At 40.7% G+C, this 13,815-nt stretch overlaps 1 protein-coding gene across 3 annotated transcripts in view; it reads right to left on the bottom strand.

Moving 5' to 3' along the window:
- garnl3 (GTPase activating Rap/RanGAP domain like 3) overlaps positions 1-13,815 on the bottom strand; it is a 75,631-nt gene that overhangs the window by 38,658 nt on the left and 23,158 nt on the right. For all 3 annotated transcript variants that reach the window (XM_067574007.1, XM_067574009.1, XM_067574008.1), the window contains exon 2: positions 11,373-11,442. In XM_067574007.1, coding sequence (XP_067430108.1) covers positions 11,373-11,442 — 70 coding nt within the window. The remainder of the gene's footprint in view (positions 1-11,372; positions 11,443-13,815) is intronic.

The following is a 13,815-nucleotide window of genomic DNA, read 5'->3' as shown; positions in this document are numbered from 1 at the left end:
TCACGCAGCCTTTGCCTCTAAATCATGCAACAGAAGAGTGGCAAAGAAGGAAAAGCTGCACTCCAACGATTCCCCGTGGGCCGGGGGGAGAGGCAGAGGAGAGGAAACAGGGGAAAAAAGGGGAGCCTGTTCTGCTCTATGCTTTAACAAACAACCCATAAAACACCTCGCCACTGCTGGGGAGCAATAGTGGAGGGATTGGGCAGGGAAGGAAAAAAAAAAAAAGAGAGAAGGGGCATCAAACGTATGGAGAGAGAGAGACTGAATGAAGGACGAGACCGCTGGGGAAGAGAGGCAAAGAGCGATGTGTAATGACAACAAAAAGCCGAATGATAAAAGAATAATAGCCATCTCCACGATGCGTAACCCCATGGGAAGGGGCCAAGGCTTTCGAGCTTTATAGACAGAGCACACACACACACACACACACTTTCTCCTACACACACACTTAAACAGCTCCCATTTTAGGGCATGACTTGAACATTTCACAAATACAATTGAGCTCACGGCGTACTCAGAGAGCCTCTGATTTCCCTAAGGCCCACGGGACAAAAGGAGCTCTGCATTGCAAAGAGAGAGGTGTGTGTGTGTGTGTGTGTGTGTGTATTTGAGTGTGTGTTGAGGTATTAAATCAATACTTTTGTGACTGCTGATAGATAATTGATCTCATCAGTGGGCCTGTTCATGCACACTCACAATCCTCTAGGAAGGCAGACAACGCGGAGGTGTAGGCGGCAGAGCAGGAGAGGAAGTGGCAGAGGGTGAGGAGGGAAGTAGTAGCGGGAGGGGGGAGGGGGGGGGGATTAATAGAGAGGCAGGTGCACAGTTGGCGCCTATATGGCGGAGAGTGACAAAGAGGATATAAGTGACAGATGAAAAAAAAAAAGAGATGGAAAAAATTAAGAGGGAAATAATGAGTGGAAGACTAGAAGAAGAAAGAAGGGAGAAAATGCTGAATAAAAGGAATAAAGGAAAAGACTGGCAGATTAAACAGAGAAAGCTCCCATTAAAAAAAAATAATTTAAAGGTTAGAGGCTGCAGAGGAATCAAGAAATTGCTACCTCTTATTTTTTCCTTCCTTTTATTCTCCATTGTTAAGTCTCCCTGTTCTGTTTCACATTCATTCAGATGCAATCCACACTGTGTGGCTCAATATTAATTGAGGGACATGTTTTAAGAAAGATGATTTCAAATTAAATATATCCTTAGCCACATATTCTTGGAAATATAAAATTAAATGAGCAACTTCCCCATTTTACAATCAAGCAAGCTATAAAACGCCTTTTGTTAACAGAGATAGGGATGTTTGGATTCAGGTTGCGGCCGACCGGTGGCAATTTGAAGTGGAACGAAGCCTGTTGATGACAGACAACCCAAAACAGTAGTCGAATGTGCCTGTACATTTGTGTGTGTGTGTGTGTGTGTGTGTGTGTGTGTGTGTGCCAAGGGGGCGACTCAATGAACCAGCTGCACACAAAAATCTTAATCGGTTTGGAATAAATTCAGTAATTAAAAGTAAATAGCAGATATGGTAGTAAATAAAAGTTTTGAGACTAAAAGCAAGGCGGATTGTCTTTGTCTCCGTGGCAACAGTTGATGAGGCTCATGGGTAATGCAGCCACTTCCGCTATCAAAAAACTCGACAGTGAGGAAAATATTTCCCCGCAGCGGGTGGCAGCTGGCCAACACGAACCTTTTTTTATGCATCAGTGCGATGCGTTGAATGGATCCATGTCATAGTGTAGTGAGAGAATAACAGCGTCTGTGAATGCGCTCCATTGAATGGGCTTGTTTTGCCATTTTACAAGCTTGTTTTGCAACCTGGATAATCTGGGTTAGGATATTGTACAACTCAATCCAAGAATGTACAATTTTTACGCAATTTCTTTCCATTGAATGGAGGATTCATAGTAGATTGGGTGTCTGGTGAGGTCTGAGTTCAGTCAAAAGCCGAGCTGAACTCAAACAAACAGGCAATAGACACGTTAAAAGTTGGTAAATTTGTCTGTTTGGGGCAAATAAACACAAATGGTCCAACAGTCAAACTCGCAAACTCTAACGCATGCAGCAAACGGAAGCAAACTAGCATAATTTCCAAAAGCAAAGGGCTAATTCATTAGGAACTACATATTTGTGGGGTTACAGTACAGGATACATTATATAAAGTACCTTTTCAAGACTGGGACGTCAACTGCGTGGGAGCCAAGTTGGTATAAATCTGATTTTGGAGTAACAACAGCGGCTCTGTCCTGTTGTTTATTGGATTTGGTGAAGTTTAGCCTCCAGCAATGCTGGCCAAACTTGCAATAGCTTTAGGCTTTGTTTGCCAAAGTCGTTCCTCATAATCTTTTCTCCAGCAAAAGTGAAGCATACTCTTTGAAAATACGGACAATAAAACATAAATCTAACCACTGGTGCTTGATCAAGTATGTTTTTCTATACTAAGCAACCAAACCATTCGTGGGTTATATTAGAACAGATGACATTTTAATGTCATATTTTTATAAATAACAGTGCACTACAATACTGGGGCTAACTAGAACACAAGGACAATGCTGTTTTATTATTTAGATGTCTTAGCTTTAGCCTCAATCTTTTAGCACGATAGCATGTATGTAGCCATCAAGTGCATATTTAAGACTGTTTTACTGACTTCATGTTTTAAAACAAATCAAGGCCTGCTCGTTTACTTCTGTATGAAGTCGAAGACAAATTGTTTCAAAAGTTATGGTAAATTTAGATTGGTCAATCTGTCATTATGTGCACATGATAGCAACAGTAACTAGGAAGGGCAGGGCTTAGCCAACGGTCAATTAGGACACAGTGAATATGTGTGTGTCATTGTGTCTGGTTATTTGAGGGTGAAACATGAGTTCAGAAGAGTCACATTTAAAAGTTGTGCTGATAGAAGAGAATCCCAGAGGTGTACAGATGTGACTGTCTCGGTTTGTCACATACATGTAGGTCATCCACTGACTCAGACAACCCAGAGTAAAAATACTACAGCAGCTGCATTTAGAGAGGGAAGTGAAATGTGGCATTTGAAATGACTGAGTGCGGTAAACAAATACAAAATGCTATCTGCCTTTTCACTATCTGCTGTCTGTCTTTCCCAAAATAACCTGATCATATTTTATTCATGGATTGATTATGAGATGATCCTACTGACGCAACACCACCACCTTTGGTGGCCCAGTGGCCACACAGCTGTAGAGTTTTATGATTTCTTTTAGCAGATTCAGGACATTCATTTCTCACGGTGTCTGAATCTAAACTGAACCAGACTTTGAGGATAAGTCTTGTGATTTTCTGCATTTTTCTTATGAGAAATCCCACGAAAAGAATTAAACCAACAATGAATTGATACCATCAAGTATTGTCTGTGTATGAAAAGCCGGATACAGCTTATTCCTCTGTGCCATGGAGCTCCACTGCTGTCCAAAAACTATTAAAAACACATCAATGAGTCACATCGTTCCATCATTACCATCAATATGAGTGCTGTAGTTCATTCAGAGTTGATCCCACATACACCATCCATAGTGACAAATCCGCAGCTGAAAATAGTCCCCAACACATGCACTATTTACTCTTGTTTTTAGTGACATTTGCTTAAAACTACAGTGCCCAACCAAAATAGGAAATTATATAGTTTTCAAAAAGTAAAAGTATATATTCCTGACTTTCGTTTTTAGTAGGAACAAATGGGCTTGTGGCTGAGTGCCACAAACAAGCTGGGGGAAGAACTGAGAGATGGACTGAAATAAAAATATAAAATAATCACAAACCTCTTTACACATCCTACAGAAAACATGAGGAGATAAACACTCCGTTTGAAAGTGTCGTGATGACTTCTTTCATATGATAACCGAACTGTTCAGACTATTTCTTCCAGTTTTTCAAAAGGACTGCAGTTATGTCACACAGAGACTCTGACTTCAGTCAATCAATGATTTTATTCGAAATGTTCCATTTAAAACAAAAGCCCACTGTACAAAACTCAATAAACTTTATCCACACACACACACACACACACACAAACACAAACACACAGACATCCACTGAGCATGTAAAATAGACTGTAGGGCTGGGCGATGATTCAATTCATAATGATTCTCCATATAATTATATTGTGACAAATTTCTCTTATCTAGATATTGTGGCTCACAATTAAATACAATTAACAGTAAGTTAAATCCTTCTGTCACTGGAAAAGATCTTATAAGCTATAGAAGACATTTAGTCCACTAAAATATGATATAACCATTTGAATCAATAAGATAAACGTGGTTTTGAATTTTAATCGTCTTATTTTAAAGCTGTGATCATACAAACTGATCACTGAACAACATGTTCTGGAAAAATCCTGCAATGCTAATAATGATGTATAATGCATGATGTTGCCGCAGAAATTAAATAACAACCCAAGACCTGTGGAGGGGACAATTAGAGGTGAAAATTTAAATCAAAGACAAACAACGACCGTACCCTGGCTGTTTGCCATGTAGCCATTGACTGCACCTGATTAGCATTAGAGCTGCCTGTGGCTAGGACAAATCCAGCCACGCTAACAACAGCACCACATCAATATCTGCCCATATACTGCAGCAACACTTCCGATGACTAATCTAACGACTAGGAGTGAAGGCATCGGGCCCACCCACCCACCCAGGAGTCACGCTGCTGGGGTGCAGCAGCTATAAGGGCCCTCAAGAGTGGGCAGATGCTGCAGTGAAGCCCGGGATCGCAGAGCGCAGCAGCAGAGCGCCATGCATCAGCTGCTTTAATAGACGATTAGTTATGTATCAGAGAAAACGGGAAGAGGAGAGACAGATGGAGAGACAAGAGCGAGAGATAGAAGGAGAGAGTTTAATTTTAGGGTTGTTTGGAAGAGCAGGGCTCCTGCACCTGTTATTACTCCAGTTATTTTAAATAACTTGGTGCTCCACACTGGCATTTTTGAGTTAGATGTGACTCTGACTATAATACGAAACACTACAGTTTTATTCTTGTATATATAGTATATTATGATAGAGTTTTCTTCTTGTTATCGTTTATGCTCAGACTGAGACATACACTTTTTTACGTGTACTTTATTTTTAGAACATTAGATGAAGTTTGCGAGGAAACATGACAAGACGGCTGTTTCTAACAGTGAGAGATCAGGTTGTTGTACTCAAATTGCTTCTTTTGTCCGACCAACAGTCTAAAACCCAAAGATCTTGAACTTACGATCACAGAGAACTACAAAAACATACAATATTCACTTTTGAGAAGTCTCAATCAGTGGATATTTTGTACTTTTGAAGGCTAAATCAAGGAATCTACTGTTTAGATAAGATACAACAAGCTTTGGTATCCATCAGTCCCTATTTACGTTTGCGACTGCTCACCACAGCTTCACCTACGTATCAAAGACAAGTAATTGAGTCCCATCAGAAAAACTTAACTGCTTGTAAGTACACAAGGGGGGTTTCTACATAGGCGGCCTCTCAGAGAACACGGTGGTCATTAGCCTCACAAACAATAAACAAGGACCTTATTTCCTCAGCAGTTTCTGGTACAGTTTGTAAAGTGTGGGTTCCTGTGTGCATCTGGGTGACGAGGACCACCCACTGTATTTGTTACTGTCAACTAACTAACTGACAGCTCTCCAATAGTAATCCTCACTGGCTTAGTTATGACTCATGAGTGAGTGCTCTCAGCCATGCCTTAGTTTCAATACTTTTTTGACATTTTAGAAAGCTGTACACACATGTATGTACATCTCGTCATGTGTGTGTGTGTGTTAAACAGTTGTGGATCTTAATCACTGGGGCTATTACCTACAAGAACATTAACATTAGTTCAGGCTGTAGCACAGATGCAATTGCTGAATTTTTCAATTATTGTTCATGTTATATGTTATAGGATGCTTCCACGTAGGGCTGCATCTGCCAAATTTTCCTCAGAAAAATGTGAAATGGCCCTCAGACTATCCCAAAGCTCAAGTTGTTGTACTCAACTTGCTTCTTTTGTCTGACCAACAGCCCACAACCCAAAGATCCTTAATTTCCAATCACAGAAAACTACAAAAACAGCAAAGATTTACATTTCAGAAGCCACAGCCAGTGAATTTTTGGCAATTTTGCTTAAAAAAAATGACTTGACAATCAATTGAATATCAAAACAGTTACTGATTAACCAAATAGAAAAGATGGCACTGACCATAAGCAGCAACTCTGGGCTTCAAATTGGATCCAATGCAAACCAATGGGTGACGTCACACCTCACTATATCCAGTCTATGAAAATGGAAAGCTGAGTTTCCCCTTTTCTTGTAATTGCCACTTGTGGCCACAGTGGCTGCTGTTCAGCAGAAGTTACGTTGTTTTTCTTTCGTGTCAATAAACACACAAACACACGCAGTCACGCACACACACACACACACACACACATGCTGGGAGTGGGCATGAATTCAATGTGACAGTGCAGTCAAAAGCATCTGAGGCAGTGACAGTAGCACTGGTAGGCAGGTGGGAGTGGAGCCGTCTGCTCACCAGTCTCTGTGCAATACTGACAGCTAACCTCTCAAAAATGTTCCTCACACACACACACACACACACACACACACACACACACACACACACACACACACACACAAGCGGCAAGGGTCTCAGTCGCATTCGTCACTGTAAACTTTATCCACAATACCTCCAACATATTTTCTGTCTTCTCATGTGGTCTACCACACAGCTTAGGAGACAGCCGGCGGCCACCTCTCACCTACACGTCACCGCCTTCATCTCAATAAAGACAATTCAAGTCACTGGAAAAACACTGCAACGCCTTCCAGTGCTGTCGTGCCATAATGAAACGGGTTGAATTGTTGCCGGATTCAGCTTTAGTGCGCAGAACACGCAATTAAGCTTTTGAACGTGGACGGTGGTGTTGTGAGCGACTGAAGTGACAAGACGGGGTGGGAGTTGCTTTTGTGTTTGCTTTGTTTGTCACTGTGTATGAATGCAGATGCCATCATGGAGTATTTGTTTGCTCATTTGTGTGCGTGGGCGTTCAAAATATGAGTGAGTGTGTGTGTGTGTGTGTGTGTGTGTGTGTGTGTGCTGGCACAGAGGTTAATAGAAAACTTAACATGTGTTGACTAAAGTGACTTGGGCATGTAATATGGGCTGATGGCCAGTGTATGTGTGTGTGTGTGTGTAGCAGCAGCAGCAGCAGCAGCAGCAGCAGTAAGGTATTGATTTTTGAGTATTCCTTTGTGTATTTAGTGATTTAAACTTCCTACTTTGTTTCTTACTCTTTTCCATGTTACAGGAGGGTCCTCGGGCACTTTATAAGGCAGCCACATACACACACACACACCACTGATTCTCCACACTCTTGTCTGCTTTTATTCAGAATAACTTAGCCAACAAAATCCTATGATTCAATATATTCCAGTGTAGTGAATCTGTGAGTACATGAACACAGTTTGGCACTATACATCCTGAGCTCCTGATGAGTTCATGATTCAGGATATATTTTTGTGGAGGGACTGGAGTTTTTCTGCTGTACTAGTTTTTATCTTATTTCTGAAGATATGATGCTCATAAGGACACGTATAGACGAAGAGGTTAACTAAACAATCATCATTTTGGAAGTGTTTCTGATTCCTACAACTTCTTCAAGTAGACATTTCATTATCAAATGGACTTTTGCTAGATCTGAAACTAACAGTTACTTTCTCTAATTAATCATATTGCTATAAAATGGATACATTTGAAAGATATTGAAAATGTGCATTATAGTCTTTAAATGTCTTATTTTGTCAGAACAGTCCAAGACTGAAAGATATTCAGCTTACTATCATTTATGACAAAGAAAAGCATTAAATCATCACATTTGAGAAGCTAAAAGCATACTTTTTTTTTTTAGCATGTTTGCTTAATTTTCTGTTGATTGACTAATTGATTAATCAACTAATAGTTGCAGCTCTAACTTCAACTAAAACTGTGGCGGCTCTTTATAAGCAGACTGAAATAAGTGAATCCTATAAAGCTCTATAATGTCAAAAGTAGTCAGTGTGTGTGTGTGACCTAGAATGAATCATATCACCATAATAGTGTCTGAAGGTACCTGCCTTTATTGGCAACCGCTACTGCCGCTTCCATGGTGCCAAAAATAAAGAAAACAGACAGGATGAGTCACAGCTCTGTTTACGTTGGTTTCTCTTATTAGGGAGATCCTGCTTTGAATCAGTATCTCTCACTTCTGTCGAGATATCCGGAAACATCTTCACAGCTCTGCAATAAACTGGTGTCAAACTTAGACTTTCAGAATTACGTCCTGAAAGTGTGGAGAATAACATTCACAGAAAATATAATTTAACAGTTTGATGAATTTTTAAAAATTGAGAAAAACATTAACAGTTATGAGTATTGCAGTATGACATTATTCTTAAAATACAGCCCTGGTTCTAGGATTCACTTGGATTTCTCTTTACAGGTCAGTGTGACAGCTAAGTATAAAGGTAGTTTTATGTAAAATAGGTAAGTGTCGCATGTTAGTGTAACATAAAATTGTAAATAAAAGTGTAAATGTAGAGTATTAGGTTCAGCAGACATGTAAGGATTAGATCTTCCATCAAAACATCTGATTCTGATGAAATCAGTCAGATGAAATACCTAACCATAAATTCAACTATTCAACTAAAACAGTATCAATCACTGATTAATGTAACTTCCCCGACAGCATTAGCGAGCCACAGGTTATCCTGCATCCATCCCCAGCAAGCCAAACCAGTATAAAGCACAAACCACCATCTGTCCAGTTATAAAACCTTTCGTCTGCAATCCAGAAAGACCAGACTGTGTCCAACAGTGTCATTCCTGCTGGATACTGCTCTTGCCACACTGACAATTTGCTGGAATCCATCACAGCCTCCCAAAGGCCAATGATGAGGCCAAAGCACCACTATGACAGTGGAGTCCTTGCTCCTCTGCTACAGTGCTAAGCTGGCAGAGGTGGATCCCTTTCTGAGCTGCTGCAGCCCCTCAGAGAGAAATATAAATGTATCAAACATCAGGAGAGGGGACATTAAAGACAAAACACAAAATAACACCTGCTTAATATTATTATTTTTATAACAATTTCATGATTTTTATGGAAATGTCTGATGCTACCATCTTGCCCATTTCACATTGGACAGAGCACACAGACTTTCTACTGTCAACACAAGCAGCTGTTTAATGGCTAAAAGCCACCAGGAACTGAATTTCCACAGACTCTTCTCCGAACTTTGCACAAGCCTCCCCTGGAGACATCCAGTCTTAAACAGTCTGAGTGCCAGACTCCACAAAAACACACTTTCCCTTGTATGTTCACTCACAAGCAATTATATTTCTCCTCTCACAGAAAAACAAAGACTTAATTTCACTGCAGAATCAAGGACCAACAATAATTGCTAAGCTCGACATCATGTGCTTATCCTCCCTGAGGTTTTTTCTGAAGATCAACCTGGGTTTATCATGCCCTGCCATTAATTTTCCATTATCCACTTACTCTTCTATTAAACATACCACACAGCCTCTTATCCCTTCAGGAATTATCGTGTCTTTAAAGACAGACATGCAGGAAAGGATTACTTTTTAAGGTTTATGTGACTCTTCCTTTGGTATACACTAACTTTCTTGACTAAACCCAATACTTGTTAGATCTCATTAAAGAGAGACTATGATGGTACTTCTGAATTAGGAATCATTCCTTAGCACTTCTAATACTCACACAAACATAAACTTCTTATCAAGGCCACATAGGAGCTTCTAGAGGAAGCCTTATGCATAGCACAGACATGGCTAGTATCTTGCTTAACCTCCCCTAAAAGAGGTTTTGTGGTGTTACAACTTCACACTACTTCTGCCTTTTTCCTGATAAAACGTCATCATAATTCTTAGAGGTTCTTGTCAGGTAAATGTAGGCTTTTGAACAAACATGTCTTTTTTGAATGAGCACAATGACTAAATAAGATACATCGAATGACAGAAAGCTACTCAACCACAATTTTGATGGTTGATTAATCATTTGAGTCATCAAACAAGCAAAAACTGCAAACATTTTCTGATTCCAGCTTCTCAAATGTGCAGATTTACAGTTTTTCTCTGTTTTTGTTAATTGAGTTATCTTTGGGTTTTGGACTATTGGACACACAAAAAAAGGAATATGAGGACTTCACCTCGTCTCAACATGTTGATGGCGTTTTTCACTATTATGTTACACTTCATAGAAGTTGCTATTAATACATCAATAACAAATGAACATAATCATTAGTTGCAGCCTATAGTGAGCACCTTGTAAGGTAGTTTTAACAGAACCAGTGCTTCTTATTGCATCAAAATTAGGATGTTTGCATCTGTTTACAATATTTTCATTCATGCACTAATCTATCACTGTATATTGTTTTTACATCCAATATCGAACTCATCACAGTGGAGGTAGATCCTTTAGCTTGATAAATGTAGGTTGTACCACAAAAACATCAAATTTTAAGTGTAGCAGAAGTGACGACGATAAGAAGACACCACTGATGAGATCTAACAAGTCAGACCACATGTGTAGTGTAAAAGAGGAACAGATGTCTCTGTGATAGGTACATTTTGAATATTGAGGCTGACCTCAGTGACCTAATCCTGGCTCTCACTTACCACAGTGTTTGGATACTGCTCTCTCACTTTCTTCACACACACACACCCACACACACCCACACACAGCAGCACTGTGTGTAGTGTCAGTCTGCTTGTGCTGATAGGCAGCATGTGGTTTCTCCTCAACACTAATCTGACGCACACGTGGCGCGCAGCACTCATGGACAAACCCACAATGTGTCTCTGGTAGGAAGTGCGATCGCAGTGCAAAACTCTAGGACTTCCTGTCCCTCTGGGCTATCGGGATGTACAGACTCAGCTTGCAGTGGAGGGATGTACGCTCACACACACACACACACCCCCCAGAGCAACAATGACTCAACAGCTTAGTAATCAACCACAAAAACACACACTGTGCTGCAGCTTTGCACCAGCAGCGTCAAAACAAAACAAATGAACTTTGGAGGCTGAGTCCTGCACCACTGTGAGGGGAGCACCTATGGTGATCCACGCTGGCAAAGCACAACGCTGGACCACACCCAGTACGTCATGACTCATCAGTCCCCCTCTGTTGTCCGTCCATGCCAGCAGAAAGAGAGGGGAATGCAATGTGTGTGTGTGTGTGTGTGAGAGAGAGAGAGAAAGAGAGGGGCGCAGAAACGGAAGGGAGATCATGAAGAAAAGACGCAATGAAGAGGATGAGGAGACACAAAGACAGCAACAAGCAGATGAATGCGTTGTGGGTGGGACTCACCAGCTCGACCGAACCATAGTGTTTCCTGCTGAAGTCTCCACGCCTGCAGCCCAAGTCCTCCGAGGCAGAGCTGTAACACAAACGCATGGTCAGACACATAGCCTCTCTGTCCTCCATCACATCACACAGACATTCATAAACTGAGACATCACTCGTACACAAGTGGCAGTTGCAGCATCTGCTTTTCTCCAGTCTTTTTTGATCTCACTTTGTCTTCTTGTTCATGGCCACTTTGTCCACACTATGTTCTTTCTCTATCCCCTTCCCTTTTTCTTTCTTTCCCTTCCTCCTGCCTGTGTCTTTGTCGGTGTGGCGGGGCTGGCAGTGGCATGGTGACTGGCCGGGAGCAGCCGACCAGCCCAGTTCTGATTGAGATGCAGGCCCTGATTGAATTAAACCAGGAGTGATAGATGGAGACTGGCTGGCAGAGCTGACTGCTGGTCAAATAGTCAAATGCACACACAGAGTAGATACAATCGCAAATATTGTACATAGAAAAAAACACACACACATTAGATACTAGCACAAAAGTAAAGCTAACAAGACACATACGGTAGTTATAAACATCTTTGAATGTTCTGAATAAAATTTTAAAGGTTTTAAAGTTTCTTGATTATTTTTAAGTTCATGAGGCACTAAAAGCCTCTCTAACTGACTGTATTATCACATATGAGGAGCACAGATCTTATTCAGACTTATTTTTCTCTGGCTTTAGATAAAAATAATTTGACTTGACATAAAATCCATTTGCACACCTAAACCTGTGTAACAGTACACTTTGTGGAAAGCCTTCAAACGCTTAAGCTAAATGTATCTTGACAAAAAATAAATGCACACAATTGCAGATACCTTTCTCTCAAAATCAACTTGGAAAAATAAATAAAGGAATAGTTTGACACTTCGGGAATTCCACTAATTCACGTTCTGAGAATGAGAAGATGGATGCCGCTCTCGTGTTTGTGCAAAGAGCTGGGGCCAGGATTCAGTCAGCTTAGCTAAGGGGGAAACAGCTAACTCAACTCACTGCAAAGTTCAAAAATCCGCCAACCAGATGGTGTATCTTGAAACAGAAATGTGGAAATGACACATTGTACAGGGAGTTAATCCCTGTAAAAGCACGATTTATTACATTTTGGTTTGTGTGTGGATTAAACCAAAGCGATACAACAAGAGAGATACATCATGGTTATTAGCGAAATTAGCTGTTTCCCACTGCTTTCAGTCTTTATGCTAAGCTTAGCTAACTCACTCAGCTTCATAATTAAAGGGCTGGTATACTCCTTCAGATGTGCCTGTCAGATGGTCGCGTAGCTTCAGAAATCCTCCCCCTCCACCCTTTTCGGGCGGAGGATTAGGGGCGCTGTGTATGGATTTGAACTTCTTTTTCTCGCTCTCCTTTTTCATTCATGACTGAACTGTTTCTTCAACTTTTTACATGAATAACCGAGTACAACATTACGATTGCCTTCCAGAAGAGACTGACTGAAAACATTCTGCCATTATCCCTGCATTTAAAAAACATTGAAGCTCCCCCGTCACCCTCTCCTCTCTGTGACGGTCGGCTTTTCACTCCGCATTTGAGTGAATCCATTCCAAACAGCTATAAACACATTTGTGCAGGCGCACTAGCAAGAAGGATAAAACCAATGGGCGCTAGCATCTGTCGCCAGCACGTCTCTTTAAATTGTCGAGGCGTGAGGTTTACTCACTGCACCGTGCTGTACCCACTGGCTACCGTTACACCTACAAGAACTTTGTTGGAGACTCAAAACTCAAGTGTCTTAGCAGTGAATTAGCCAACAGTAACCATATATCACTGAACAGCCCATATATCACTCCTTCAGTCATGATGATCACATTACTATTGATTTACCCCAGTCCAACTAGAAGAATCATTTGATGGGAGAGGCCAAAAATCTTAGAGAGGAATGGTAAACTCCACTGCGGGTTTTCCTTCAGAAGCAACCTATAGGTGACTATTTCCATATTATTCTAATCTATGGTGAATGGAGGGAGCACAACGGAGAATTAAAACAGATTCTACCTATTGGTGGGAGAAATGGTTTTACTCAAGGAGCAACTACCACGGCTTGAGGCTGGAGCTAATATTTAAAGTATCTTAAAAATTATTTATATTGCACTTTTTAAAAACATTGTTTACATAGTGCCCAACATCGTCTGCATATTCATAAACACAAAACACAACAAAAGCACAATTAGAAAATCAATGTATTTCAGAATTACATCATTATTGCTGCACTGAAATGCTACAGATGGCCACTAGATGTTGGCTCCAACTTCTCTCTAGAAATACCAAGTCAATAATCACTAAATTCGCTGCTGATGGTCATTTTGGAAATTATTGCTCCGTTAAGCTTTGAAGACTTATAGTAGCTTTGATGTCTGCCATGATCACCTGCTGCTCTCCTCGGCTGAAACTCAA

The sequence above is a fragment of the Thunnus thynnus genome, chromosome 19 (assembly GCF_963924715.1).
Source record: "Thunnus thynnus chromosome 19, fThuThy2.1, whole genome shotgun sequence".
NCBI classification, from domain to species: domain Eukaryota; kingdom Metazoa; phylum Chordata; class Actinopteri; order Scombriformes; family Scombridae; genus Thunnus; species Thunnus thynnus.
Note: the sequence above shows the minus strand (reverse complement) of the source record. Positions and strands in the feature narration are given on the sequence as shown.